The sequence below is a fragment of the Triticum urartu genome, chromosome 1, assembly GCF_003073215.2.
Source record: "Triticum urartu cultivar G1812 chromosome 1, Tu2.1, whole genome shotgun sequence".
Lineage (NCBI taxonomy): Eukaryota > Viridiplantae > Streptophyta > Magnoliopsida > Poales > Poaceae > Triticum > Triticum urartu.
This window is the reverse complement of record NC_053022.1, coordinates 557,899,583-557,926,141: the sequence shown is the minus strand read 5'-3', so window position 1 is coordinate 557,926,141 and position 26,559 is coordinate 557,899,583. Positions and strand designations below refer to the sequence as shown.

The window sequence follows — 26,559 nt, the reverse complement described above, 5'->3', positions numbered from 1 at the left end:
AGTATACTCCAATTCATGTTCACATGAATCGGCACACATCGAATGAAGATATGCATATAGTACTACAAGGAGATATGCACAATGAATGAAGATATGGATTTTGGCACCACAATTAATTAGTGCAGCCAAACCCTCGCTCAACATTTAACTCTGCGTGTACAAAAGGACAGCGAAGACTCTGGTTGCATTCAAGCCACCAAGTTAGGTACGGTGCTCTAGCTTGCTACTGTGACTCCGTTGCTGCAACCATGGAGCTTGACACACGCGCTCTCGCCCTCCTCCCGTTGGTGCTCGCCTCGCTCGCGACGTTCCTCCAGCCTGCCGCTGCAAACGATGGCACGCCACGCCCCGGCGGAGGCTTCAGCCTCCGCCTGGTCCCGTACGGCGGCTGGAACAGCACCATGCACGTCGACGGCGGCGGCTTCCTGCACCTCAACGAGCAGGCAGCCACCACTGCGCTTCGGCCGCAGATCCACGGTCCGAGAGGGTTCACGTACAGTGTGGCCACCACCGTCGGGACGGGCCGCGGCCGACGCACGTACGACCTGGTGCTGGACACGGCCAGCAGCCTGACGTGGATGCAGTGCGTGCCGATCGCGCACCCGTTCGCACAGATACCGCCGCCCTTCAACCCTGACATCTCGCCGTCGTTCAGCCGCGTCTCGCGCAAGAGCTCCTTATGTCACGGGCCATCACCGCGCCAGACATGTGAGTTCCGGGCCACCCGCCTCGACGGCACGCACGCGAGCGGTGTGCTCGGCAACGAGACCTTTGCTTTCGCGAACGATGGCGGCGCCGCCGCGGCCGCGGAGGTTCGTGGCGTCGTGTTTGGCTGCGTACACACCGCGACGGGGTTCGACAGCCACGGAGTACTCGCCGGTGTCCTCGGCCTGGGGAGGATGAGACCGTCGCTCATCTGGACTCGGCTCCACCAGCACGGGCAGGACGGCCGCTTCTCCTACTGCCTCTTCGGGCCCGGGCGTCCGAGCAGGCATGGCTTCCTCCGATTCGGCGCAGACATCCCCGCCACGGGCCACATGAGGAGCACCAAGATCCTCTACATGCAGTACACGACCAGCCCGGATTTCAGCGCCTACTTCATCAGCGTCGTCGGCATCAGCGTCGCCGAGAAGGCCCTGGTCCGGCCACCCGGACAACGCCAAATGAGGGATTTGTTCCGGCGCCACAAGTCGCCCGACGGTAGGTGGAACGGCGGGTGCCTCATCGATCCCTGGACGGGCACGACGGCGATAATACAGCCCGTGTACCACGTCCTGGAGCACGCCGTGGAGGAGCACGTCACGAGACTCGGGCTGCCGGTCGTGAAACGTGACGGGTACCGCCTTTGCTTCGGCGGTGCGACTCAGGCCGCCTTTGAGCACCTGCCGACGGTGACGCTTCGCTTCGAGGAGGGCGCGGGCCTCGTGATCAGGCCACAACAGCTCTTCGTCTTCGTTCAGCGCGACATCTGCCTCGCCGTGGTGCGGAGCGAGCACATGACCATCATCGGCGCGATGCAGCAGGTGGACACGCGCTTCGTCTATGACATCGCAGCCGCCAAGATCCGCTTCGCCCCCGAGAGATGCAGTGATGATACAGGGGGACAGAATTGACCTAATTTTTTCTAGCAAACCGTTATTTAAAAAGAACTGTAATTCCAATGTAGTATTTTCTTGAATTGTATGCCATCAACTGTCTACCAAATGAAAAACAAATAAAGAATGTGCATCCGGAACTTGGCCCGTAGGCTACACAAATGCACGACTCCGTCTCTCCTGTTCAAACTGGATATCTGCAAAGCCTTCAACTTGGTCAGATGGGAATACATCCGCGATTGGACCGCGGCTCTTCTGTGCACATCATCTTCTACGATTCTGTTGAATGGGGTGGCTGGCAACCCCATCAAGCACGGTATGGGCCTTCAGCAGGGGGACCCCTTATCCCCGCTCCTCTTTGTTATCGCAATTGACACACTCCAACAACTGCTTGAGCTAGCAACCCGAAAAGGACAACTCCACAAGAATCATGGGAGAGGGGTCATGGTGCGAACTTCACTCTATGCAGACGATGCGGCTGTTCTCGTGGCTCCAATCAGAAAAGATATTGACAACCTCTCAGCCATTTTGCACGGATTCGGGGAGGTCACCGGACTTTGCACCAATTTTCACAAGAGCTCGGTTGTGCCCATTCGATGCCATCACCTAAACCTGGAGCACATTCTGCAAGGCTTGCCTGCTAACAGGGCGTCCTTCCCCATAAGATACTTGGGTCTTCCATTGTCCGTCTGGCAGCTTAAAAAGGTGGACTTGCAATTTCTTGAGGACAAGAATGCGAGCAAGTTGGTCACCTATGAGGGGCAAAATATCACCATCATTGGACGCACGGCCCTTGTTAAGTCTGTCGTCACCTCGCAAGTGGTCTACTTCATCACATCTTTGGTCATACCGCCGGGCATTCTTCACAATATCAACAAACTTGAGCGTGCTTTCCTTTGGTCGGGATCGGATAAGAAGACGGGCGCCAAGTGCAAGGTAAACTGGGATACGGTTTGTCGCCCGTGCGAATATGGCGGCCTAGGGGTTCTCAACACTGATAAATTTGTGCGGGCCTTACGATTGAGATGGCCATGGTTTGAATGGACGACACAAAAAAATTGTGGGTGGGCTTGGTAAATCCATCTAATGAGGAGGACCTTGACTTCTTCTAATGGTTTGGAAAACTTGGGCGCCACCAAAGGCTAAATTCTTTGTTTGGTTGGCTATCCAAGACAGAATTTGGACTGCGAATAGGCTACAAAAACATGGATGGCCAAATTGTGAACTTTGCACTCTTTGCAAGCGTGAGCGAGAAAGCGGACCACATCTCTTCTTCAAATGCTGCTTCCCTATTAGGCTATGGAACTTGGTCATTGTAAAATTCGGGCTTCATCAAATGGACACCTCTATGTGGCATCTTGAGGGCTCGGTCAAGGACTGGTGGACAAATAGGACCGGCGCCGGAGTCTCCAATAGGAAGCGCATGGCCTCTCTAATCATGCCCGTGTCATGGACCATTTGGAGCGAGCGGAATGCCCGTGTTTTGCGGAACAAGAGCGCTCCACTACACAACCTTCTTCATGTAGACGTTGTTGCACCTCCAAGTGCAGAGGTTTGTAAGACAGTAGCAAATTTTCCTCAAATGGATGACCTAAGATTTATCAATCTGTGGGAGGCGTAGGATGAAGATGGTCTCTCTCAAACAACCATGCAACCAAATAGCAAAGAGTCTCTTGTGTCCCCAACACACCCAATACAATGGTAAATTGTATAGGTGCACTAGTTCGGCGAAGAGATGGTGATCCAAGTGCAATATGGATGGTAGATAAAGGTTTTTGTAATCTGAAAATATAAAAAAGCAAGGTAGCTAATGATATAAGTGAGCGAAAACGTATTGCAACATTAGGAAACAAGGCCTAGGGTTCATACTTTCACTAATGCAAGTTCTCTCAACAATAATAACATAATTAGATCATATAACAATCCCTCAACATGCAACAAAGAGTCACTCCAAATTCACTAATAACGGAGAACAAATGAAGAGATTATTGTAGGGTACAAAACCACCTCAAAGTTATCCTTTCTAATTGATCTATTCAAGAGTCCGTAGTAAAATAACACGAATCTATTCTTTCCGTTCGATCTATCCTAGAGTTCGTACTAGAATAACACCTTAAGACACAAATCAACCAAAAACCTAATGTAACCTAAATACTCCAATGTCACCTCAATTATCCGTGGGTATGATTATACGATATGCATCACACAATCTCAGATTCATCTATTCAACCAACACAAAGAATTTCAAAGAGTGCCCCAAAGTTTCTACCGGAGAGTCAAGACGAAAACGTGTGCCAACCCCTATATATAAGTTCATGAGGTCACGGAACTCGCAAGTTGATCACCAAAACATACATCACATGGATCACGTGAATATCCTATTGTCACCACAGATAAGCACATGTAAGACATACATCAAGTGTTCTCAAATCCTTAAAGACTCAATCCGATAAGATAACTTCAAAGGGAAAACGCAATCCATTACAAGAGAGTAGAGGGGAAGAAACAGCATACGATCCAACTATAATAGCAAAGCTCGCGATACATCAAGATCATGCGAATCAAGTACAAGAGAGAGAGAGAGAGAGAGAGATCAAACATATAGCTACAGGTACATACCCTCAGCCCCGAGGGTGAACTACTCCCTCCTCGTCATGGAGAGCGCCGGGATGATGAAGATGGCCACCGGAATGGGATTCCCCCCCCCCTCCGGCAGGGTGCCGAAACGGGTCTAGAGTGGTTTTCGATGGCTACAGGGGCTTGCGGCGGCGGAACTCCCGATCTAGGTTATGTTCTGGAAGTTTGGGTATATATAAGAGGTTTTGGCGTCGGGAACAAGTCAGGAGGGGTCCCCGAGGCGGCCATGAGATAAGGGGCGCGCCCCCCACCCTCGTGGTGGCCTCGGGACTCTTCTGGCCCATCTCCGGTACTCCGTCGGCTTCTTCTGGTCCAAAAATGATCTTCGTGAAATTTTAGGTCAATTGGACTCCGTTTGGTTTTCCTTTTCTGCGATACTCAAAAACAAGGGAAAACAGAAACTGGCACTGGGCTCTAGGTTAATAGGTTAGTCCCAAAAATCATATAAAATAGCATACAAATGCATATAAAACATCCAAGGTTGATAATATAATAGCATGGAACAATAAAAGTTTATAGATACGTTGGAGACGTATCACTTTTAGGTACATATATCATTGCCAAAGTTCCACACCTCGATCCTTTCTGGGACAATGAGATATTCATGAACCAACATCAAGTGAGGAAACTGATAAAGATTGTTATTAAAATGGGTCCAAAGACGTCAATCAAACTATTTGTTTACACTTTATGCAAGACAACAGTGAACTGCATGATGGTAAGTAAGAACCCTGTAGCCTTGTTTTTACTGCTCGTAATGAGTTGTGTTAGATGACAATGTCTGAATCTTTTTTTCTTTGCAGTGGATCCTGAAGCAGTTTACTCAAGATTACCTCGCCATCACAAGGGATTGGACTAGAGTCCTACATGCCTTTTGCATCCAGGAGAGCACAATATGGCCATTCCGCTTCACCTTATTCAGCAACCGGAATGTCTGTCGCCTCTTTCTTTACCATCTGTAATACTATAAGTATAGAATCCTGGTTCATCATTCTTTATTTGGTGCTTATGTAATTTTTAAACATATGTACCTGTGAATCGAATAATGCATTGGTTGTTTGAACCTGATGGATATGAATAAAGGTAAAGCCTACTTTCAAGTTTAAATTAGATACAATTGTAAATAGCAGCAATTAAATTAGGGCGAAAATAGAGTGTGCAGGTCATTACGGCGCACACGGTTAATAAAGCACAGCGTGTGCAATATACATCATAATCCGACACGGTTCATGGAGAGGAAACGTGTGTAACAATGCACACAGTTGCCGTTTGCAAAGTTTGTGATGTCAGACACTATCACATATGGTGCGGGAAAACTAAATGTGTGTGATTATCTACCTATCGTACATGGTTTATAATCATGAACTATTTGAGATATGCCAGGCATCGTAAAACCCCCGTGCCTGGAATCTGCCTGGAAAGCTCCCGTGCCTGGAATCCGCCTGGATTTAGGTAAAACCACAAAACTCCGACTGCGATGGCAATGCGAGCACAAACGAGTAGTAAGGATGAAGCGTTTGGGATATTCGAGATATGGAAAACGGTTATATAGGGATAATTGTATGCATCAAGGCTCCCTATCCCCGACGGTTTCTGGGTCGTGTGGGAAGGACTCCTCTATCGCCCATACTTACTAGGTGACGGTTCCAAATGCCGTCGCAGAAAAGGGTTAAAACCGTTCGTATAGCACCGACTCGTACTAGTGTTGCTTCATCTTTTTCTTCTTTTATTATTAGACATGTAATGAGAAATGCCAACACCTCCGCTCATTTGTGTGCAAAACATGCTTGTACGCTGAAGGTGACGGGATATTGGATGGACTCTCCCCCCAGTTTCCTCATGACCAACGTTCTCGCTGACCATGCTGGAGCTGTTGATGATTGAATAAAGCTCTAAGTTTCCTGGAAAAAAAAGAATAATGTTAAACTCATGCGGGCATGTGGCTGTAGGCCCACTTCGTGATTCATTTGGCTGTAGGCCCACTTTACTTGTAAAGTCAAATTTAATTGTTTCATTCATCTACCGCATATTATTCCAGCAGGAGTATCTTTGTATTTTCAGCCCACTAGGCGCTCACAATGTGTCCTATCTCTATCTCGTTCCTCCACATGCATGCATGACAAAAATAAAACAAACCCTCTCACTCTCCTCTCCCACATAACAAATTCATCCTTTTTCAACCGGTGCTAATTCAAACCCATCATATCTTTTAAACCACAATTACGTTTTTAAAACTTTTTATATATTTGAACTCCAGTAGCTAAGACCTCTAGAACAAGATCATTCTTGAATACATTCAGACATTTTCAAATTACAATGTTTGAATGACAGCAATAGGTTTTCTAAAATAAGTCAAATAAGTATTTTTAATTGAATGAAACAATTTTTTGAAATGACTGAAATTGGGTTTTCTGACATATGAAACACATTTCAGTGTGTTATTTCAAAAATATGTAACTAGTTATTTAAAAAATGTGAAGCTGGGTATTTCTAATTATTTCATAAAATGAGTGAGTCTATGTTTGAAACGAGTGAAATTGTTTTTAACTGATACTTTGAAATAAGTGAAAGTTTTCTGGAATAAGTGAAATAAGTTTTATAGAATAAGTGGAGTAAGTATTTTGGATTGGGTGAAACCAATTTTTTGAAATGGGATAAATGTGTTTTTCATAAACGTGGCACATATTTTGCTGTGAATTTATGAAAGTTTAAAAAAATTGAAACTAGTTATTTAAAGATGTGAAACTGATTATTTCAAACCTTTATAAAATGAGCGAAATTTGTTTTATGAAATAAGGGAAATGTTGTAAAGATAATCTGTAAGAAGATAGAAACAAAATTAATAGAATGCAGCAACTGGCCCCATCGTTATGTTTGCTAAGGACAAGCCGGTTGTGTTTCTTATTGATGGTGGCATACACCAGGGGTGGCTAACCAAGGGGAGCCTGGCAGGAGACCTGCCAGAAGGCCCGCAAGGCCCAGCGACCATGGGGAACCCGAAGAAGGTGATATGCACGTGATGACCATCTTGTTCTCCAAGTTAGCAACGGCAGCTACATGGATTGCATCTCCCTCTGTAAAACCCTAGCATCTACCATGTATATAAGGGGTGGCTAGCGGGATCTCATACCAATCTATTGTTAGATAGACCAACTCTCGGTAGGAATCTCGTCTACATCATTGTATTCCATTGCATGAGGTATCCATCTACCATGAATAACAAGAAGAGGCATGATGTAGGGTATTACTCTTCGGACGCCTGAACCTGGGTAACTTGTGCATGCAAGATCCATCCTGGTAATTCCGACCAAGTTCACCACCCTACCAAGGGAACTGACAGTTTTGTGCACTATCAATTCTGTCGGAAACCGAATCCGGGATAGAGATCCAGATGAAGCCTACAAGTTCACGCTAAGCCAGACCCTCACCTTCGGCTCTTTCGAGCTAGTGCTTGATAGTTGGGGACGGCCCTTGGACGTCACGCCCCCGCCCTACGTCTACTACATGCGCTTCGGGACGATCGAGTTCCTCTTCAATGAGCACGCGAGACCACGACAAGCTATGCCTACTCGACCCGTATCGCAAGGAAATATGTGTGGGCTACCGCTCGCAGCGAAAAATCTGGATGTACAGTTTCATTGCTTTTTAGCACAAGATAGCTGAAATGAATAAATTAATTTGTCACAACCTAGCTTTGATAAGCGCTTGCAGTACTGGAGTTTAACATTATTCTTTAACTAGAGGATACCCCACCCGTTTGTTGCGGGTTGATTGATGAAATGTTTGGTCCATAACATGAGAACTAAAATTGAAAATACATATGATTTATTATATTTGATTATGTATAGTTGTAAAATATTTATTGAACATAAGTAGAATAATTGAATGGAAAATATTTTCCCATGTATGGTTGAATGTTCTGGTGGTTTTTTTCACATGCAAGATTGCATGTTGAGGTGGGTCTTATCCCATTCATAATTATAAGATGAGGTACCAACTTGCATGTTGAGATTTAAGTAGTGGGGATGACTCTGTTAGGTATATAGGATTCATGCCCGCGTGAGTTAATTCATGTTGTGCAACAAATATACAAATCTAAAAGGGGATTTTCGCTACCAAGTTAACGTGGCCAAATCCATGCTCAACATTTAACTCTACCTACGCAAAGTGTATCTCGCTTAGAGTAAATTGATCATATTGGATATGGCTTTGCATTAGGATTCGATTCATGATTGCATGAGTTAATGGGTATGTATCTCCTACATGAGTGAGAGTGAAGGGATATGCAAATCTAAAATAGAAATTTTCTCTACATAGTTAATGCAGCCCAAAACTCTTGCTCAACAAATTATGACTCAGTGTAAGGCAAAGACAAACATACTTGCAGTATACTCATATGAATCGGCACACATTAAATGAAGATATGGATAATAGTAGTATAGATATGCACATTAAATGAAGATATGGATTTTGGCACCACAATTAGTTCTCGCTCAACGTTTAACTCTCCGTGTACAAGCCACCAAGACTGCTTGCATTCAAGCCACCAAGTAAGGTGCGGTGCTCTAGCTTGCTACTGTGACTGTGTTGCTGCAACCATGGAGCTTGACACACACGCTCTCGCCCTCCTCCCGCTGGTGCTTGCCTCGCTGGCGATGTTCCTCCAGCCTGCCGTTGCAACCCATGGCATGCCACGCCCCAGCGGAGGCTTCAGCCTGCGCCTGGTGCCCAGCGCCGGCTGGAACAGCACCATGCACGTCGACGGCGGCGGCTTCCTGCACCTCAACGAGCAGGCAGCCACCACTGCGCTTCGGCCGCATTTCCACGGGCCGAGAGGGCTGACATACAGCGTGGCCACCACCGTCGGGACGGGCCGCGGCCGCCGCACCTACGACCTGGTGCTGGACACGGTCAGCAGCCTGACATGGATGCAGTGCTTGCCGATTGCGCATCCGTTCCCACAGATGCCGCCGCCCTTCAACCCGGAGGTCTCGACGTCGTTCAGACGCGTCCCGCACGGGAGCGACCTGTGTCATAAGCCATCCAGGGGCAACGATTGCGAGTTCCGGGCCACTCGCCTCGACGGCGCGCACGCGAGCGGTGTGCTCGGCATCGAGACCTTCGCCTTCGCGGACGATGGCGGGCGCGCCGCAGCCGCGGAGGTTGGTGTAGTACTAGCCGGCGTCCTCGGCCTGGGGAAGCAGATGCCGTCTCTCATCTGGACTCGGCTCCGCCAGCACCGGCAGGACGGCCGCTTCTCCTACTGCCTCTTCGGCCCCACGCGTCCGGAGAGGCACGGCTTCCTCCGGTTCGGCGCCGATGTCCCGGCCACCGGCCACATGAAGAGCACCAACATCCTCTACATGCGCTGGACCAGCCCGGATTTCAGCGCCTACTTCGTGAAACTCCTCGGAGTCAGCGTCGCCGGCAAGCGCCTGGTCGGGCCACCTGGACGCCGCATGAGCGAATTATTCCAGCGCCACAAGTCGGGCGGTAGGTGGTACGGCGGGTGCCTGATCGATCCCGGGACGGGCAGGACGACGATGACGCAGCTCGCGTACAACGTCCTGGAGCACGCCGTGGAGGAGCACGTCAAGAGACTGGGGATGCCGCTTGTGAGGCGCCACGGGTATCGCCTGTGCTTCAGCGGCGCGACTCAGGCCGCCTTCCCGCACCTGCCGACGATGACGCTGCACTTCGAGGAGGGCGGGGAGGAGGACGGTGACCTCGTGATAAGGCCGCAACAACTCTTCGTCTTCGTTCAGCGCGACATCTGCCTCGCCGTGGTGCCGAGCGAGCACATGACCATCATCGGCGCGATGCAGCAGGTGGACACGCGCTTCGTCTATGACATCACAGCCGGCAAGATCCACTTCGCTCCCGAGAGATGCAGCGACGATACAGGCGGCCCCAACTGAACTAGGATGTGGGCTTCCAGTAATCCCTAATTAATGGGGCAGTAATCTGCGTCGGTGCGCCGGCCGAAAGTTTCAGCCTGTCGCACCGCAGCCGCCCGATGCATGTGCGCACAGCCGTCGGATTGGATCCCATCTTCTTCCTTCCCATCATCTTCAATCTGAGTCAACGCGCTTCCCCCTGATTAGCCCCATCCACCGTAGCTTCGCGGCATCGCCGTCCGCTCGCATCGGGCAAAGGCCACGCATCTCCCCCTCCCTCCTCCCTCCCCACCCCGGCTGACAGATTGAAGTTCCCCGCCGGCCATGGATGTAACATTCACCCACCCCGCCATGGGTTGCAGACCCGCTCGCCGCCGCCCCAGCACGGGTGCTCGCCGCCGGTTGCAACAAAATATCCAGCCGCTGTCCGTGGCTCCCCCGCATGTTCGTGCTTGAAGCCTCGCTGGCGACGAGCCCATGTAGCACTGACACAAATGGTTGTACACAGCGCCGTAGCAAATCAGCTCAATGGTGGTAGCTTTTTGGTTTGCCGGTTGCAGCAAATCGGTTCACATCCCTGATCGGCATGGTCACCTTCAAAAGGAAGTAAAAAAAAGCCTGTTCCAACTATTTTGTACGCCGGTTCCAGCAAACTCCAAACCTGTTGCAGCAAAAAAAAGGACATCGCCGCCATCGACGAACACCGTGTGCATGCATGTAGCAAAAATGGTCACCGGTGGTAGCAAACACAGGCTAGGGTTGTAGCAAAACGATGCTGGTCCAGCAGGACGGACTCCATTGGTAGCATTTTTGGCTGCTGGTTCTAGCAAATCTTCCCGCCGGTTCCAGCAACATTGTCACCGGTTCCAGCATCCCGTGAGTCCCATCGCAACTCCAACTTGTGGCTTGCGGCACGACGCGGTCGCCGCTCTCCGGTTGTAGCAAAACTGCCGCCGATTGAAGCTTTTTTGCTCACTCGTTCCAGCTTTTTCCCACGCGTGGTCACCGCGGTCACCGCCCACCGTAGCAAAAAATTCTACACGTTGTAGCACTTTGGATTGTCGGTCGTAGCATATTTTGGTGCCGGTTGTAGCACCTCGGCTCACTGGTTCCAGCAGAAAAATGGTTGCTGATTCGGACGCCACGCCCCCCTTGTAGCTTTTTTTGCCACCCGTTGTAGCCCGCTCGCCGCCGGTTCCAGCTTCCTCAGTTGCCGGTTGCAGCACGCCCGTCGCAACACCCCCACGCAGCTCCATCGTGGTCGTCGTTCGCCATTGTTATCTAGATGTTCTTTGGTTGAAGCTTTTTTAGAAGCGGTTTGTAGCTTTTCTCGATGCCGTTTGCAGCTATTTGCAGCTGCGCAGTGGCCGACCTCCAGCTACCCCGTATCCAGTTGAATCTTTTTCAAAGCTGGTTGTAGCTTTCTTTGTTGTCGGTCGTAGCATTTTTCAGTAGTGTTTGCAGCTCCGACGCATGTCTGTTGAAGCCCCTCTTCTGTCCCAAATCCCGCTTTTTTCAGGTGCCGTTTGAAGCTTTTTCACGTGCTAGATGTAGAATTTTCATCTTTTGGTTGCAGCTTTTTTGCGGTTGCGCCATGGCCGCCCTTAGCTTCCTTGTCTGCTGTTGAAGCTTTTTAAGATACTAGATGTAGCCTTTTAGGATGCCGGTTGTAGCATTTGGAAAAGGGAGCAGGCGCCTGGCAACAGCGCGCGGCGAACCAAACCTCGTTCCACCGGCTGCCGGTGGAGTGCTTGAGGTCAGAGAGGAGGCACGGCTCCGTCGTTTGGTTCTCGGGTGGTTGCCTGGTCGCCATGAGCGGGATTTGCGAAGGGGGCGAGGAAGATGTGAAGGGATAAGATGTGGGAGAGAGCTGCTGAACCACAGGATCGCGCTCGATCCAACGAGCCACACGCGACCGGCGGAATGTTCAGCCGGCGTGCCGTTCCCAATCGTTTCCCTAATTAATGCAGCTTTTTCTTGAATTAGATGTTGTCATCAACTGAAAAAGAAATAAAGAAGACTACATACACATTTGGCTCTTCGTCCCCTCCCCATTCCTTCATTAGCGCATCTCCAATGCGGACCCGTCCGGACGCATCCACGGATATGGATGCAGGAGCCGCTCATCTAACCATTTAAACGTATAGTAATATAAGAGCCAATTAAAAGTACGGTGTTCATACTTCATAGCGGTCGATCACAACCAAAATGAGGTGGATGTTCATAGTTTTTACATGTGCTATATCACAGAAGTTTCAGTCCGGCATTCCGGGCAAAAAAAAAAGCATTTTCGCCCTCCGAGACCAAATGTATGTGCCTCCTCGCTAAATCTGTCACCGGCTCCTCCACATTGGCCGCCTCCTTCTCCTTCACTGTCAAGCATTTCAATATTCTAACACGGACGACTTGCGGGCTGAATAACCTCGTAAAACAAAGGCCCAAAACACAACACGTGCCACAAATGGGCTGAAAGCACAAGGGGCCATTCATGGCCCCACACACTTAACGAGCCGTTAACAGGCCGAAAGGAACCACAATTTATAGCAACCCATAGACATAACGGATCATTATGGGCCGAAACTTGTCACGGGCTTAAAATGGCCCAAAGGCTTCATGGGCCTTTAACAAGCCAAAAATACCACAGGCCAAGAATGATCAAACGGCAGAACATGCGTTAGCGAGCCAAAAGTCGTCATTCGGGTAGTGTACAACGGCGTAAATGGGGCTAAGATAGCTAGATCCCCTAATGAAAGAACCATGCCATCGCTCCATCTTGACATGCCCATGTCTCCCGGGAGCGCCTCCAAACCCTCCTTCCCAGGGCGTGCACATGCTTGCACCAACCGCAACCCTCAGGTTGTAGTACCGGCGTCGTCGGTCAGCTCACAACAAAAATGTTGTCAACCTCGCCATGCACCGACCACGGTTGAAGCCTGCAACACAAGCAAGCTCTAGGTTACAACACCAGGTTGCAGCAACACCATTGCTGCGACCACCCCCTTGAAGCACCGGTGATGTTCCATTGCAGCCCGGCACACTTCAACATGGATGCTAATAGCAAACATTTTTGTAAATGCATTTTTCTAAATGCCTCAAAACTCTGTTTAGGAAGGCAATATCCAAAAACACCTCGGCTGGATGTGGGATTGAAGGTGTCTTTTCAAAATGTCTCAGCTGGACATAGCTTTGAAGGCGCTTTTTTTTGTTTGCAAAACACCGCCTCACGGATTGGGCATAGCTTTCGAAGCGTTCTTCTAAAAGGCCTGCACTTCATCGAGATTTTGAGGCGTTCGACAGAAATAGCCACCGTATTGTTGAGGATTTGAGGTTTTTTTCTTCTAAATTGCGTCCAAACTTATCATTGATCCCAAAGATCCTCGTGAATTGGCTTAAGAGAAGATAATATTGGCTTGATTAACATGTGTGAAGCCCACTGTCGCAGGTGGCCCAGCAGAGTCCGGACAGGCATACATGCCTAGTTGTGGAGACAATCATGTAGCACCGCACCATGCTGTTACAACAACCCCGCATCCCCGCTTCACGCTATTCCCTGCAGCGTCTCCGTCCCGTGGCCTTCGAAAACATCGGAGCACCTCTGCCGCTCATCTCACACCACTCCTTGTAGCATCACTGTTGCTGCGGGCCCATCCTTTTTGCAGCCTTATGTTGCTGCTCGCCATCTCCATCTGCGGTTGCCGACCTTGTAGCTTGTAGCGCGACGGTGGTCGAGAAGCTGGTAACACTCCATTGCAGTATTGGTGACTGCGTGTAATGCTCCATGGCAGCATCGTCCACACGTGGAAGCTCCGCCTGCATGAGTGGAAGCTCCATCAAAGCACTGGTGGCGCTCGGCAATGCTTCTAATCCATCAAATGCTCCATCACAACGTCGACGATGTTGCATCGGTGTTGCGCAACTTGTGGTCAGTGTTGAACCCTCTCTTGATTTGGGTAGGGGGAAGATGGTGGTCGCCGTCGGGAGTGATACGTCTCCAACATATCTATAATTTTTTATTGTTTCATGCTGTTATATTATCATTCTTGAATGTTTTACAATCATTTTATATCATTTTTTGGTACTAACCTATTGACATTGTGCCAAGTGTCAGTTGTTGTTTTCTGCATATTTTTTACATTGCAGGAAATCAATATCAAACGGAGCCCAAACACTGTGAAACTTTTTGGAGAATTTTTATGGGCCAGAAGACACCTGATGGGCCACGGCAGCACCTGAGGTGAGCTCCGAGGGGAGCGCAACCCACCAGGGCGCGCCTGGGGGCCCAGGCGCGCCCTGGTGGGTTGTGCCCACCTCGGGTGCCCCCCGGACCGCCTCTGTGCTCTATAAATACGCCAATATTCCAAAAACCATAGGGTAGTCAACGAAATTTCGATCCAGCCACCGCAGAGTCTAGAGCCACCAGATCCAATCTAGATACCATCACGGAGGGGTTCACCACTTCCATTGGTGCCTCTCGGATGATGCGTGAGTAGTTCCTTGTAGACCTACGGGTCCGTAGTCAGTAGCTAGATGGCTTCCTCTCAATCTTTGGATTATCAATACAATGGTCTCTTGGAGATCCATATGATGTAACTCTTTTGCGGTGTGTTTGTTGGGATCCGATGAACTTTGAGTTTATGATCAAATCTATCTTTTTATATCCATGAGAGTTATTTGGGTCTTCTTTTGATCTCTTATATGCATGATTGCTTATAGCCTCGTATTTCTTCTCTGATATTTTCAGGCGTGTTTTGCATTTACATGAATTAAAAAACCAAGTTTCTCAATCTTTCCGGCCGAGCTACGACGCCCAGATGTTTGAATTTCATTCCCATTTCTTGCATGGGATCTAGAAATTCACCCAAGGACACACAAGTGATTTTTCAACCAACTTTGGTGCAGTGGAGCATGTGCTTGTAGTTCAAATTTGAATAATGCACATTAAATGACCAAGAATTCAATTAATGTATAAGAAATTCCAAACGAACCCGGAATAATTCAAAATTTTAACATGACACTCATATAGTTTTATGTTTCCTCTCTAAAAACTCAAGGGGAAGGCAGCGTATATCGTTTCGCACACAAAGATGACACGTCCCCCTCGGGAACCACGAGTCTTGTCGGGAGAAGCTCCGGTTTGCGAGAAGCTTATACCCAAAAACTTGTCCAAATATGGCCAATTGTTTTACCACTGCATGTTGGTGCCATGAAATGACATCGTGCCAAGTTTCATGATTTTCAGGCGAGTTTTGAATTTCTAGGAATTTAAAAATCAAGTTTCTCAATGTTCCCGGCCGAGCCACGACACCCAGATGTTTGAATTTCATTCCCATTTCGTGCATGGGACCTATAAATTCACCCAAAGACACGCATATAATTTTTCAACAAACTTTGGTGCACTGGACACACATGTGATTTTTCAACAAATTTTCTTGCATGTGCTTGTAGTTCAAATCTGAATTATGCATATTAAATGCCTAGAAACTCAATTAAACGCCAAACGAACCCGGAATAATTCCAAATTTAAACACGACACTCATGTAGTTGCATGCTCACTGTACATAAATGTTCTAGCAATTCAAACACCATCATTTCCCTCCGTAACAACATTTTTTCTTTCAAAACATAATGAAAAATTCAGGTATACAACAAACAGTTTACTAGAAAGAATCGTGTGGGATGCGATATAAAATATCTTGGTGCACCATCTTGTCTAGCTTACGCAGGAAGCTTCGTCGTCTACAGTCCATCACCCCGCTTGGACCACACTTGTACGTTAGTTTCTCACGGCACCGAGTGAAATTTTTCTGCCACCGCGGAAATATCTATGTCCCCGCACCCCCCTCCCACTAAAAGTCACATTTCCACCATTCCTCCCTGCTTTCCAAGTTCAAACCTTCACGGTTGCTTACTGGCAGCTCAGCCTCCTCGTCGGCGACCCTTCTTCTTGCAGCACCGCCTCCTCACCGGCTACCCTTCTTCTTGCAGTGCCGCCTCCTCGCCGGCGGCCCTTCTTCTTGCAGCGTCGCCTTCTCGTCGGCGAACCTTCTTCTTATTGCACGGCCTCCTCTCCGCCGACCCTTCTTCTTGGTGCGCGGCCTCGTCGATATCGTCAGGTAATCCACACCCCACCCACAACACCCTCCTCCTTCCCCATCCCACATGCCCCGACCGACGACGCGACACCTTCCACCAAAATCACTGTCCCCCTCCTCCGATTAAGCGTCGCCCACAGCCATTTTGCTCGCAATATAACATGGAGCTCAGTAGCATCTGGCAGCAGAGAAGAATATCGCGGCCGCACGCCGCACGAGGTCACTATGGCTACCATGCGTACCGACCGCCAGATCTTGGAGGAGCACCTTGATGTCTACTACACAACCTTCTTCTTGTAGACGTTGTTGGGCCTCCAAGTGTAGAGGTTTGTAGGACAATAGAAAATTTCCCTCAAGTGGATGACCTAAGGTTTATCAATCCATAGGAGGCGTAGGATGAAGATGGTCTCTCTCAAGCAACCCTTCAACCAAATAACAAAGAGTCTCTTGTGTCCCCAACACACCCAATACAACGGTAAATTATATAGGTGCACTAGTTCAGCGAAGAGATGGTGATACAAGTGGTATATGGATAGTAGATAAAGGTATTTGTAATCTAAAATAATAAAAACAGCAAGGTAGCAAGTGATAAAAGTGAGCGTAAACGGTATTGCAATGCGTTGAAACAAGGCCTAGGGTTCATACTTTCGCTAGTGTAAGTTCCCTCAACGATACTAACATAATTGGATCACATAACTATCCCTCAACATGCAACAAAGAGTCACTCCAAAGTCACTAATAGCGGAGAACGAACGAAGAGATTATGGTAGGGTACGAAACCACCTCAAAGTTATTCTTTCCAAGCAATCCGTTGGGCTATTCCAATAAGTGTCACAAACAGCCCTAGAGTTCGTACTAGAATAACACCTTAAGATACAAATCAACCAAAACCCATACTTTGTTTGCTCCCTTTGGATCGACAAAATCTTCCGGTTGCATCATATACAACTCTTCTTCCAGAAATCCATTCAGGAATGCAGTTTTGATATCCATCTGCCAAATTTCATAATTATAAAATGTGGCAATTGCTAATATGATTCGGACAGACTTAAGCATCGCTACGGGTGAGAAGGTCTCATCGTAGCCAATCCCTTGAACTTGTCGAAAACCTTTTGCGACAAGTTGAGCTTTGTAAACAGTAATATTACCGTCAGCGTCAGTCTTCTTCTTGAAGATCCATTTATTCTCAATTGCTTGCCGATCATTGGGCAAGTCAACCAAAGTCCATACTTTGTTCTCATACATGGATCCCATCTCAGATTTCATGGCTTCAAGCCATTTTGCGGAATCTGGGATCACCATCGCTTCTTCATAGTTCGTAGGTTCATCATGATCTAGTAGCATGACTTCCAGAACAGGATTACCGTACCACTCTGGTGCGGATCTTACCATGGTTGATCTACGAGGTTCAGTAGTATCTTGTTCTGAAGTTTCATGATCATTATCATTAGCTTCCTCACTAATTGGTGTAGGTGTCACAGAAACTGGTTTCTGTGATGTACTACTTTCCAATGAGGCAGCAGGTACAGTTACCTCGTCAAGTTCTACTTTCCTCCCACTCACTTCTTTCGAGAGAAACTCCTTCTCTAGAAAGTTTCCGAAATTTGGCAACAAAAGTCTTGCCTTCAGATCTGTGATAGAAGGTGTATCCAATAGTTTCCTTTGGATATCCTATGAAGACACATTTCTCCGATTTGGGTTCGAGCTTATCAGGTTGAAGCTTTTTCACATAAGCATCCCAGCCCCAAACTTTCAGAAACGACAACTTTGGTTTCTTGCCAAACCACAGTTCATAAGGCGTCGTCTCAATGGATTTTGATGGTGCCCTATTTAACGTGAATGCGGCCGTCTCTAGAGCATATCCCCAAAACGATAGCGGTAAATCATAGATCGCACCATATCTAGTAAAGTACGATTACGACGTTCGGACACACCATTAAGCTGTTGTGTTCCGGGTGGCGTGAGTTGCGAAACTATTCCGCATTGTTTCATATGTACACCAAACTCGTAACTCAAATATTCTCCTCCATGATCAGATCGTAGGAATTTTATTTTCTTGTTACGATCATTTTCAAATTCACTCTGAAATTCTTTGAACTTTTCAAACGTTTCAGACTTATGTTTCATTAAGTAGATATACCCATATCTGCTTAAGTCATCTGTGAAGGTGAGAAAATAACGATATCCGCCACGAGCCTCAACATTCATCGGACCACATACATCTGTATGTATGATTTCCAGCAAATCTGTTGCTCTCTCCATAGTGCCGGAGAACGGTGTTTTTGTCATCTTACCCATAAGGCACGGTTCGCAAATGCCAAGTGATTCATAATCAAGTGGTTCCAAAAGTCCATCAGTATGGAGTTTCTTCATGTGCTTTACTCCGATATGACCCAAACGGTAGTGCCACAAATAAGTTGCACTATCATTATCAACTTTGCATCTTTTGGCTTCAACATTATGAATATGTGTGTCACTACTATCGAGATTTAATAAGAATAGACCACTCTTTAAGGGTGCATGACCATAAAAGATATTACTCATATAAATAGAACAACCATTATTCTCTGATTTAAATGAATAACCGTCTCGCATCAAATAAGATCCAGATATAATGTTCATGCTCAACGCTGGCACCAAATAACAATTATTTAGGTCTAATACTAATCCTGAAGGTAGATGTAGAGGTAGCGTGCCGACCGCGATCACATCGACTTTGGAACCATTTCCCACGCGCATCGTCACCTCGTCCTTAGACAATCTTTGCTTAATCCGTAGTCCCTGTTTTGAGTTGCAAATGTTAGCAACAGAACCAGTATCAAGTACCCAGGTGCTACTGCGAGCATTAGTAAGGTACACATCAATAACATGTATATCACATATACCTTTGTTCACCTTGCCATCCTTCTTATCCGCCAAATACTTGGGGCAGTTCCGCTTCCAGTGACCAGTCTGCTTGCAGTAGAAGCACCCAGTTTCAGGCTTAGGTCCAGGTTTTGGTTTCTTCTCTTGAGTAGCAACTTGCTTGCTGTTCTTTTTGAAGTTCCCCTTCTTCTTTCCTTTGCCCTTTTTCTTGAAACTAGTGGTCTTGTTGACCATCAACACTTGATGCTCCTTCTTGATTTCTACCTCCGCAGCTTTCAGCATTGCGAAGAGCTCGGGAATAGTCTTATTCATCCCTTGCATATTATAGTTCATCACGAAGCTCTTGTAGCTTAGTGGCAATGATTGGAGAATTCTGTCAATGACGCAATCATCTGGAAGATTAACTCCCAATTGAACAAGTGATTATTACACCCAGACATTTTGAGTATATGCTCACTGACAGAACTGTTCTCCTCCATCTTGCAGCTATACAACTTATTGGAGACTTCGTATCTCTCAATCCGGGCATTTGCTTGAAATATTAACTTCAACTCCTGGAACATCTCATATGCTCCATGACGTTCAAAACGTCGTTGAAGTCCCGATTCTAAGCCGTAAAGCATGGCACACTGAACTATCAAGTAGTCATCAGCTTTGCTCTGCCAGACGTTCATAACATCTGGTGTTGCTCCAGCAGTAGGCCTGACACCCAGCGGTGCTTCTAGGACGTAATTCTTCTGTGCAGCAATGAGGATAATCCTAAAGTTACAGACCCAGTCCGTGTAATTGCTACCATCATCTTTCAACTTTGCTTTCTCAAGGAACGCATTAAAATTCAATGGAACAACGGCACGGGCCATCTATCTACAGTCAAACATAAACAAGCAAGATACTATCAGGTACTAAGTTCATGATAAATTTAGGTTCAATTAATCATATTACTAAAGAACTCCCACTTAGATAGACATCCCTCTAATCCTCTAAGTGATTACGTGATCCAAATCAGCTAAACCATGTCCGATCATCACGTGAGATGGAGTAGTTTCATTGGTGAACATCACTATGTTGATCATATCTACTATATGATTCACGCTCGACCTTTCGGTCTCCGTGTTCCGAGGCCATATCTGTATATGCTTGGCTCGTCAAGTATAACCTGAGTATTCCGCGTGTGCAACTGTTCTGCACCCATTGTATTTGAACGTAGAGCCTATCACAGCCGATCATCACGTGGTGTCTCAGCACGAAGAACTTTCGCAACGGTGCATACTCAGGGATAACACTTCTTGATAATTAGTGAGAGATCATCTTAAAATGCTACCGTCAATCAAAGCAAGATAAGATGCATAAAAGATAAACATCCCATGCAATCAATATAAGTGATATGATATGGCCATCATCATCTTGTGCTTGTGATCTCCATCTTCGAAGCACCGTCGTGATCACCATCGTCACCGGCGCGACACCTTGATCACCATCATAGCATCGTTGTCGTCTCGCCAATCTTATGCTTCCACGACTATCGCTACCGCTTTGTGATAAAGTAAAGCATTACAGCGCAATTGCATTGCATACAATAAAGCGACAACCATATGGCTCCTGCCAGTTGCCGACAACTTGGTTACAAAACATGATCATCTCATACAATAAAATTTAGCATCATGTCTTGACCATATCACATCACAACATGCCCTGCAAAAACAAGTTAAACATCCTGTACTTTGTTGTTGCAAGTTTTACGTGGCTGCTACGGGCTTAAGCAAGAACCAATCTTACCTACGCATCAAAACCACAACGATAGTTTGTCAAGTTGGTGCTGTTTTAACCTTCGCAAGGACCGGGCGTAGCCACACTCGGTTCAACTAAAGTTGGAGAAACTGACACCCGCTAGCCACCTTTGTGCAAAGCACATCGGGAGAACCGGTCTCGCGTAAGCGTACGCGTAATGTCAGTCCGGGCCGCTTCGTCCAACAATACCGCCGAACCAAAGTATGACATGCTGGTAAGCAGTATGACCTATATCGCCCACAACTCACTTGTGCTCTACTCGTGCATATAACATCAACACATAAAACCTAGGCTCTGATGCCACTGTTGGGGAACGTAGTAATTTCAAAAAAATTCCTACGCACACGCAAGATCATGGTGATGCATAGCAACGAGAGGGGAGAGTGTGATCTACGTACCCTTGTAGACCGACAGCGGAAGCGTTAGCACAACGCGGTTGATGTAGTCGTACGTCTTCACGGCCCGACCGATCAAGCACCGAAACTACGGCACCTCCGAGTTTTAGCACACGTTCAGCTCGATGACGATCCCCGGAGTCCGATCCAGCAAAGTGTCGGGGAAGAGTTCCGTCAGCACGACGGCATGGTGATGATCTTGATGTTCTACCGTCGCAGGGCTTCGCCTAAGCACCGCTACAATATTATCGAGGATTATGGTGGAAGGGGGCACCGCACACGGCTAAGAAAATGATCACGTGGATCAACTTTGTGTGTCTAGGGGTGCCCCCTGCCCCCGTATATAAAGGAGCAAGGGGAGGAGGCCGGCCGGCCCTATAGGCGCGCCAAGGAGGAGTCCTCCTCCTAGGAGTAGGACTCCTACTAGGAGGGGGAAGGAAGTGGGGAGGGAGAAGGAAAGGGAGGCGCCACCCCCCTCTCCTAGTCCAATTCGGACCAGGGGGGAGGGGGCGCGCGGCCCACCCTGGCTGCCCTTCTCTCTCTCCACTAAGGCCCATAAGGCCCATTACTTCTCCGGGGGGGTCCGGTAACCCTCCGGTACTCCGGTTTTCTCCGAAATCACCCGGAACACTTCCGGTGTCTGAATATAGCCGTCCAATATATCAATCTTTATGTCTCGATCATTTTGAGACTCCTCGTTATGTCCGTGATCATATCCAGGACTCCGAACTAACTTCGGTACATCAAAACTCATAAACTCATAATATAACTGTCATCAAAACCTTAAGCGTGCAGACCCTACGGGTTCGAGAACAATGTAGACATGACCGAGACATGTCTCCGGTCAATAACCAATAGCGGAACCTGGATGCTCATATTGGCTCCCACATATTCTACGAAGATCTTTATCAGTCAGACCGCATAACAACATACGTTGTTCCCTTTGTCATCGGTATGTTACTTGCCCGAGATTCGATCGTCAGTATATCAATACCTAGTTCAATCTCGTTATCGGCAAGTCTCTTTACTCGTTTCGTAATTGTCGTGGTTTTGTCACAGCAGATGTCCTAGAGAAAGGACTTAGTCGTGGAGCCATCGCGACGGGTTAGCTTGAAGGGGTTAAAGCAGACACAAGGACGCAAGAGAGTTTATACTAGTTCGGCCCCTTCAAGGAAGGGAAAAGCCTACGTCTAGTTGTGATGGAATTGATGGGGTTTCGATGACTAGGGAGCAAACAAGCTTTGCCTATGTCTCGAGTTGTTGTCTGTTGTCCCTGAACCGCCGCTGGGTCGTCCCCTTATATACACGGGTGACGCCCGTCGGTCCACAGAGTCCCGACACCGGTTCATACTTGTATCCGGGATGGTATCTCCTTATTCCTAGCTTACAATACAAGTTTACATGCCAGGCCGGTTTACGGCTACAGGTCTTAAACCGACTACAGGCCTTGGGCCCTTATCTTCCTCCTTGGGTTTTAACACCCTTGAACTACTGATGGTGTTAACCCGGCCCACATAGGCCGGTTTATGCCCAGTAGTAATATCCCCAACATTAGGCCCCAGATTGATTTGAACTGGTTCATGTCAATTCTTAGCAAAAAATATTCGTCTTCGACATCTTCTTGTAGTTGTTGAACCGCTGTGACGTCATCTTCTCTGGTTGCTGTAAACCGGCATGACGTCATCTGTCATAAAAAAACATCCATGATATCTTCTTATTTAATAGATTCGCGATGACCGAGGTGACAGCTCTGCTTCCAAGATTTGTGGTTCCTTGATTCACGCGCCTGACACATGTCTCTTGCCTTATAAATAGGACCGAAGGGTCATTTCCTTTCTCCCCTTTATTTTCGTCCTCCTCGCGTCGCTAGCCTCGGAGCTCCGCCGCCGCCGTTAACCTCTGCATCGTCTCGGGCCGCTGCATCAACCTGAACGCACCAGAGCACTGCGGTAGCTTTTCGCATCTTCCTTGATTCTGGTAAGCCTTCTGTTCTTCTTAACATGGATCTGTTCTAGGGTTTCGTGTTCTTGGCGTGTTCATCACTTGTTCATGCTCGTACCCAGACTCCTGGATAAATCTGTGGAACCCTGCTCTGAGTAGCAGTAGCTTTTAGCATCCGCCTGTAGTTTCCTGCTCAAGTCCATAGATCTCATCTATATATCTGCCCATTGATTCACTTCCGCTCTGCCTTTAAATCTTCGACTATTTTTCTTATTTTCTGAACTTGCTTCAGATCCAATGCTGTAACAAGATCCTGTGAAACCTGTTTCTGCATACTTAACCATCCGCAATCTCAATTGCTTCAATGTTTAGGTCAGGCGGTTTAACCTTATAGAAAATTTTCCAAACCGGTATATGCCATTAGTCCCCTTGTTGAACCGCCAGATGTAGGTTGCTTCATGAAACTCCGGTTTAGATAGGGCTGTTTCCGGTTTAACATTGTACATACCAGTGCATTTTAATCAATGCATTTTTGAACCGGGGTCTTTTACCTTGTAGATTCCGTCATGGCCAAGCAAGTGTATGAGTGCAATTGGGTTCCTTCTCGCGTCACCGAGGCTGAACTGGATGATTTAGTCCTGATTGGTGCTTTAGGCAGCAAGGATACAATCCATTGGAGGGCTCCTGGCAAAGAATGCCCTCCTACACCTCGAGAAGGAGAGGTTGTTGTTTTCGTAGATCACTTAGCCCGGGGCTTTAAGCCGCCCGGTTCTAAATTTTATCGGGATGTCTTAGCCGATTTCTAGCTCCATCCACAAGATACCGGCCCCAACTCTGTTACCAATATGTGTCACTTCCAAGTACTCTGTGAAGCGTTCTTTCAAGAGGAGCCCACAGTGGAACTGTTCAGAGAGCTATTCCATCTAAACCGTCGTACTGAATTTACTGATGGCTCCAATACGGAGTTGGGTGGTGTGGCGATTCAGAAAAGGAAAGAGGTCACATACCCTCACGCCAAACTGCATAGCCACCCTAAAGAATGAAATCAAACATGGTTCTACTGCAAGGACACCTCCCCTGCTGGTGAGAATCCCTTGCCTGGCTTTCGACCGGAGCGGCTTAGCAACACACACCCTTCTCCATAAAGATTGACTGCACAGGAGATAAGTAAATATGCTCCTTAGCTATCAAAGCTCAGAGCTTTTATGGCCAACGGCTTAACAGGGGTTGACCTTGCTCGCTGTTGGATATCATGGAGCATACTGCCTCTTAGCCTGTGCTCCGGTTTGATGTGCCAGTATACTGATCATGTTGATGACCCACTGCGACACTCAAGACTCCAGCTCTCCGGTGAAGAAATCACAGAGGCTGTACGTAAGATACTGAATGAACCGGAACACATCTACGCCAGAACCGGCCTGCTTCCCTTCTGTGCCACCAACAAGCCGCCAGCTGTAAGACTTTGATTTTTCTCTTTGCTGAATCTGTTATTGATATGTCTGGTCATTGTTTTTAACATCAGTGTCTACATGATCAGGGCGATGATCCGTTTTGGAGCAAAAAACTTCCGCAGGAGAAACCAGAGAAACCAGACAAACCGGAAAGAGCAACCCGGCAAAAAACTAAAGCTGTAAAGAAGACTGCCCATAAGAAAAGAACCACTGCATCTTCTAATCCAGCCCCTGACAATGAGGTGGATAATCCGGACTTTGAGGTAGAGCTTGACTCACTTGGTTTATTTTTCATCCGTCTTATTGATGATGATATTTGTCAGGATGATGCCAAAGCCAGCCACGCGGATGTCGCAGAGGTAACTATTCTCTCTTCCGATTCAGAAACTTTGCCTTCACAAAAAATCCGTTAGGCAAACCGGAAAGTTAAATTTTCTCATCCTCTTGCTTATTTGGATCCTAAACTTCTTATGAAGACCCAACAACACGAAGCTCGCTGCACCACCCAGCACAGCGGCCAGGTAGTTACCTCCGCCGGTTTACCGAACAGTCCGGTTCGGAAACGCCATTCCGAGGTCTCTAATCTGTTTGTCAGTGCTTGTCCTAAAGCGGGCTGCTTTCGTCAACCTCTTAATCCGTCTGACTCCAATTATCAGGTTACCTCCCACTCATCTTCTGGCGAATCATCGGCTACTCAGCTCCCACCGCTCAAAACGGTGCTTGGGTAAGCTATACTTATTGTGACGTTTCCAGTACATTGCCTTAGAACATATTCTGTATTTGATTTTGTTATTCTTCTTAGGGCCAAACCTAGGCCAAGCAAGAAGGCCCGCCTGGACAAAGCGGCCGAAGATGACGTCATTCTTGAAGCGGACAAGACACCCAATGTTGAAGCGGCTATTCCTGAGGATATTCCCAACGATCCACCGCAGCAAGATGACAATCTTATTGCAGAAGAGAGACCTACTGACACCTCAGGTCCTACCCATCAGCCTACAGGTTCCATCCGGATTGAAAGCTCCACCGGTCCAGCAAAGCCTACTGACAAGCCAACAGCTCCAGTGCAAACCGATGGTACCAAAGATGATGAGGTTGTCATTACTGGTACTGGCCATAGTGAGCCAAACAATCCTGTCGCTTTATCCAAGCATTCTGCCAAGGAAGAACTTGCTGCCTTTGGTAAAGGCAAGTGGAACGCTGATCTGGCGACTTACTCTGCTCTGAACGCCCAAGATATCCATTCCGGCTATCTGAACCAGCTGTATACCAGCCGTGACTATGAAGCCGGTCTGGTTAATATGATGAAAGACAAATATGAGGTAATTTCCATACGCTCCTTCCTGCTTGTATGCTTCCATTCCTGACTCTCCTAGCCCCCAAGGGCCGGTTTAGAATATTCTTTCAAACCAGGACTTAAATAATATCAATCTTGTTGCTTTGAATTTTGCTGATGTAGCGCCCAAGGGCCGTTTCAACTTTAGCATAGTTAAACCGGTACTTTAAGTAACTGAGACTGCCTCATCAGAATATATATGATCAAATAGCCATTAGCCCCCAAGTGCCAAGTTGAATACTTGTATTGATCTTGGGACTTTGTAAATAATTGAAAGATGAAGATCAAATAGCCATTAGCCCCCAAGTGCCAAGTTGAATACTTGTATTGATCTTGGGACTTTGTAAACAATCGAAAGATGAAGGAGTAAACCGGAGGCCGCTTTAGATCAAATATGCATTAGCCCCCAAGTACTAAGCGCATAACTTGTTATGTGGTTGGTACTTGAATCCTTCTACCAATTTGTTGAAACATATATCTGTATGCATGCAGGCGGAGCTGAAGACGAAAGAGAACCAAGCCATCGATCTTCAAGAAGCCCTGAAAACCCAACAAGCTGAAACCT

The 26,559-nt window shown here is 47.4% G+C and overlaps 2 protein-coding genes across 2 annotated transcripts; both read left to right on the top strand.

The window, feature by feature from the left end:
* The first annotated feature begins 206 nt into the window (after positions 1–206).
* LOC125539340 (aspartic proteinase nepenthesin-1-like) lies at positions 207–1,721 on the top strand. Its single transcript, XM_048702780.1, has one exon. The coding sequence runs from the start codon at positions 249–251 to the stop codon at positions 1,611–1,613; it is 1,365 nt and encodes a 454-aa protein (XP_048558737.1). The 5' UTR covers positions 207–248; the 3' UTR covers positions 1,614–1,721.
* Positions 1,722–8,830: 7,109 nt separating this feature from the next.
* On the top strand, positions 8,831–10,275 carry LOC125539331 (aspartic proteinase nepenthesin-1-like). Its single transcript, XM_048702768.1, has one exon. The coding sequence runs from the start codon at positions 8,831–8,833 to the stop codon at positions 10,148–10,150; it is 1,320 nt and encodes a 439-aa protein (XP_048558725.1). The 3' UTR covers positions 10,151–10,275.
* The last annotated feature ends 16,284 nt before the right edge of the window (positions 10,276–26,559 follow it).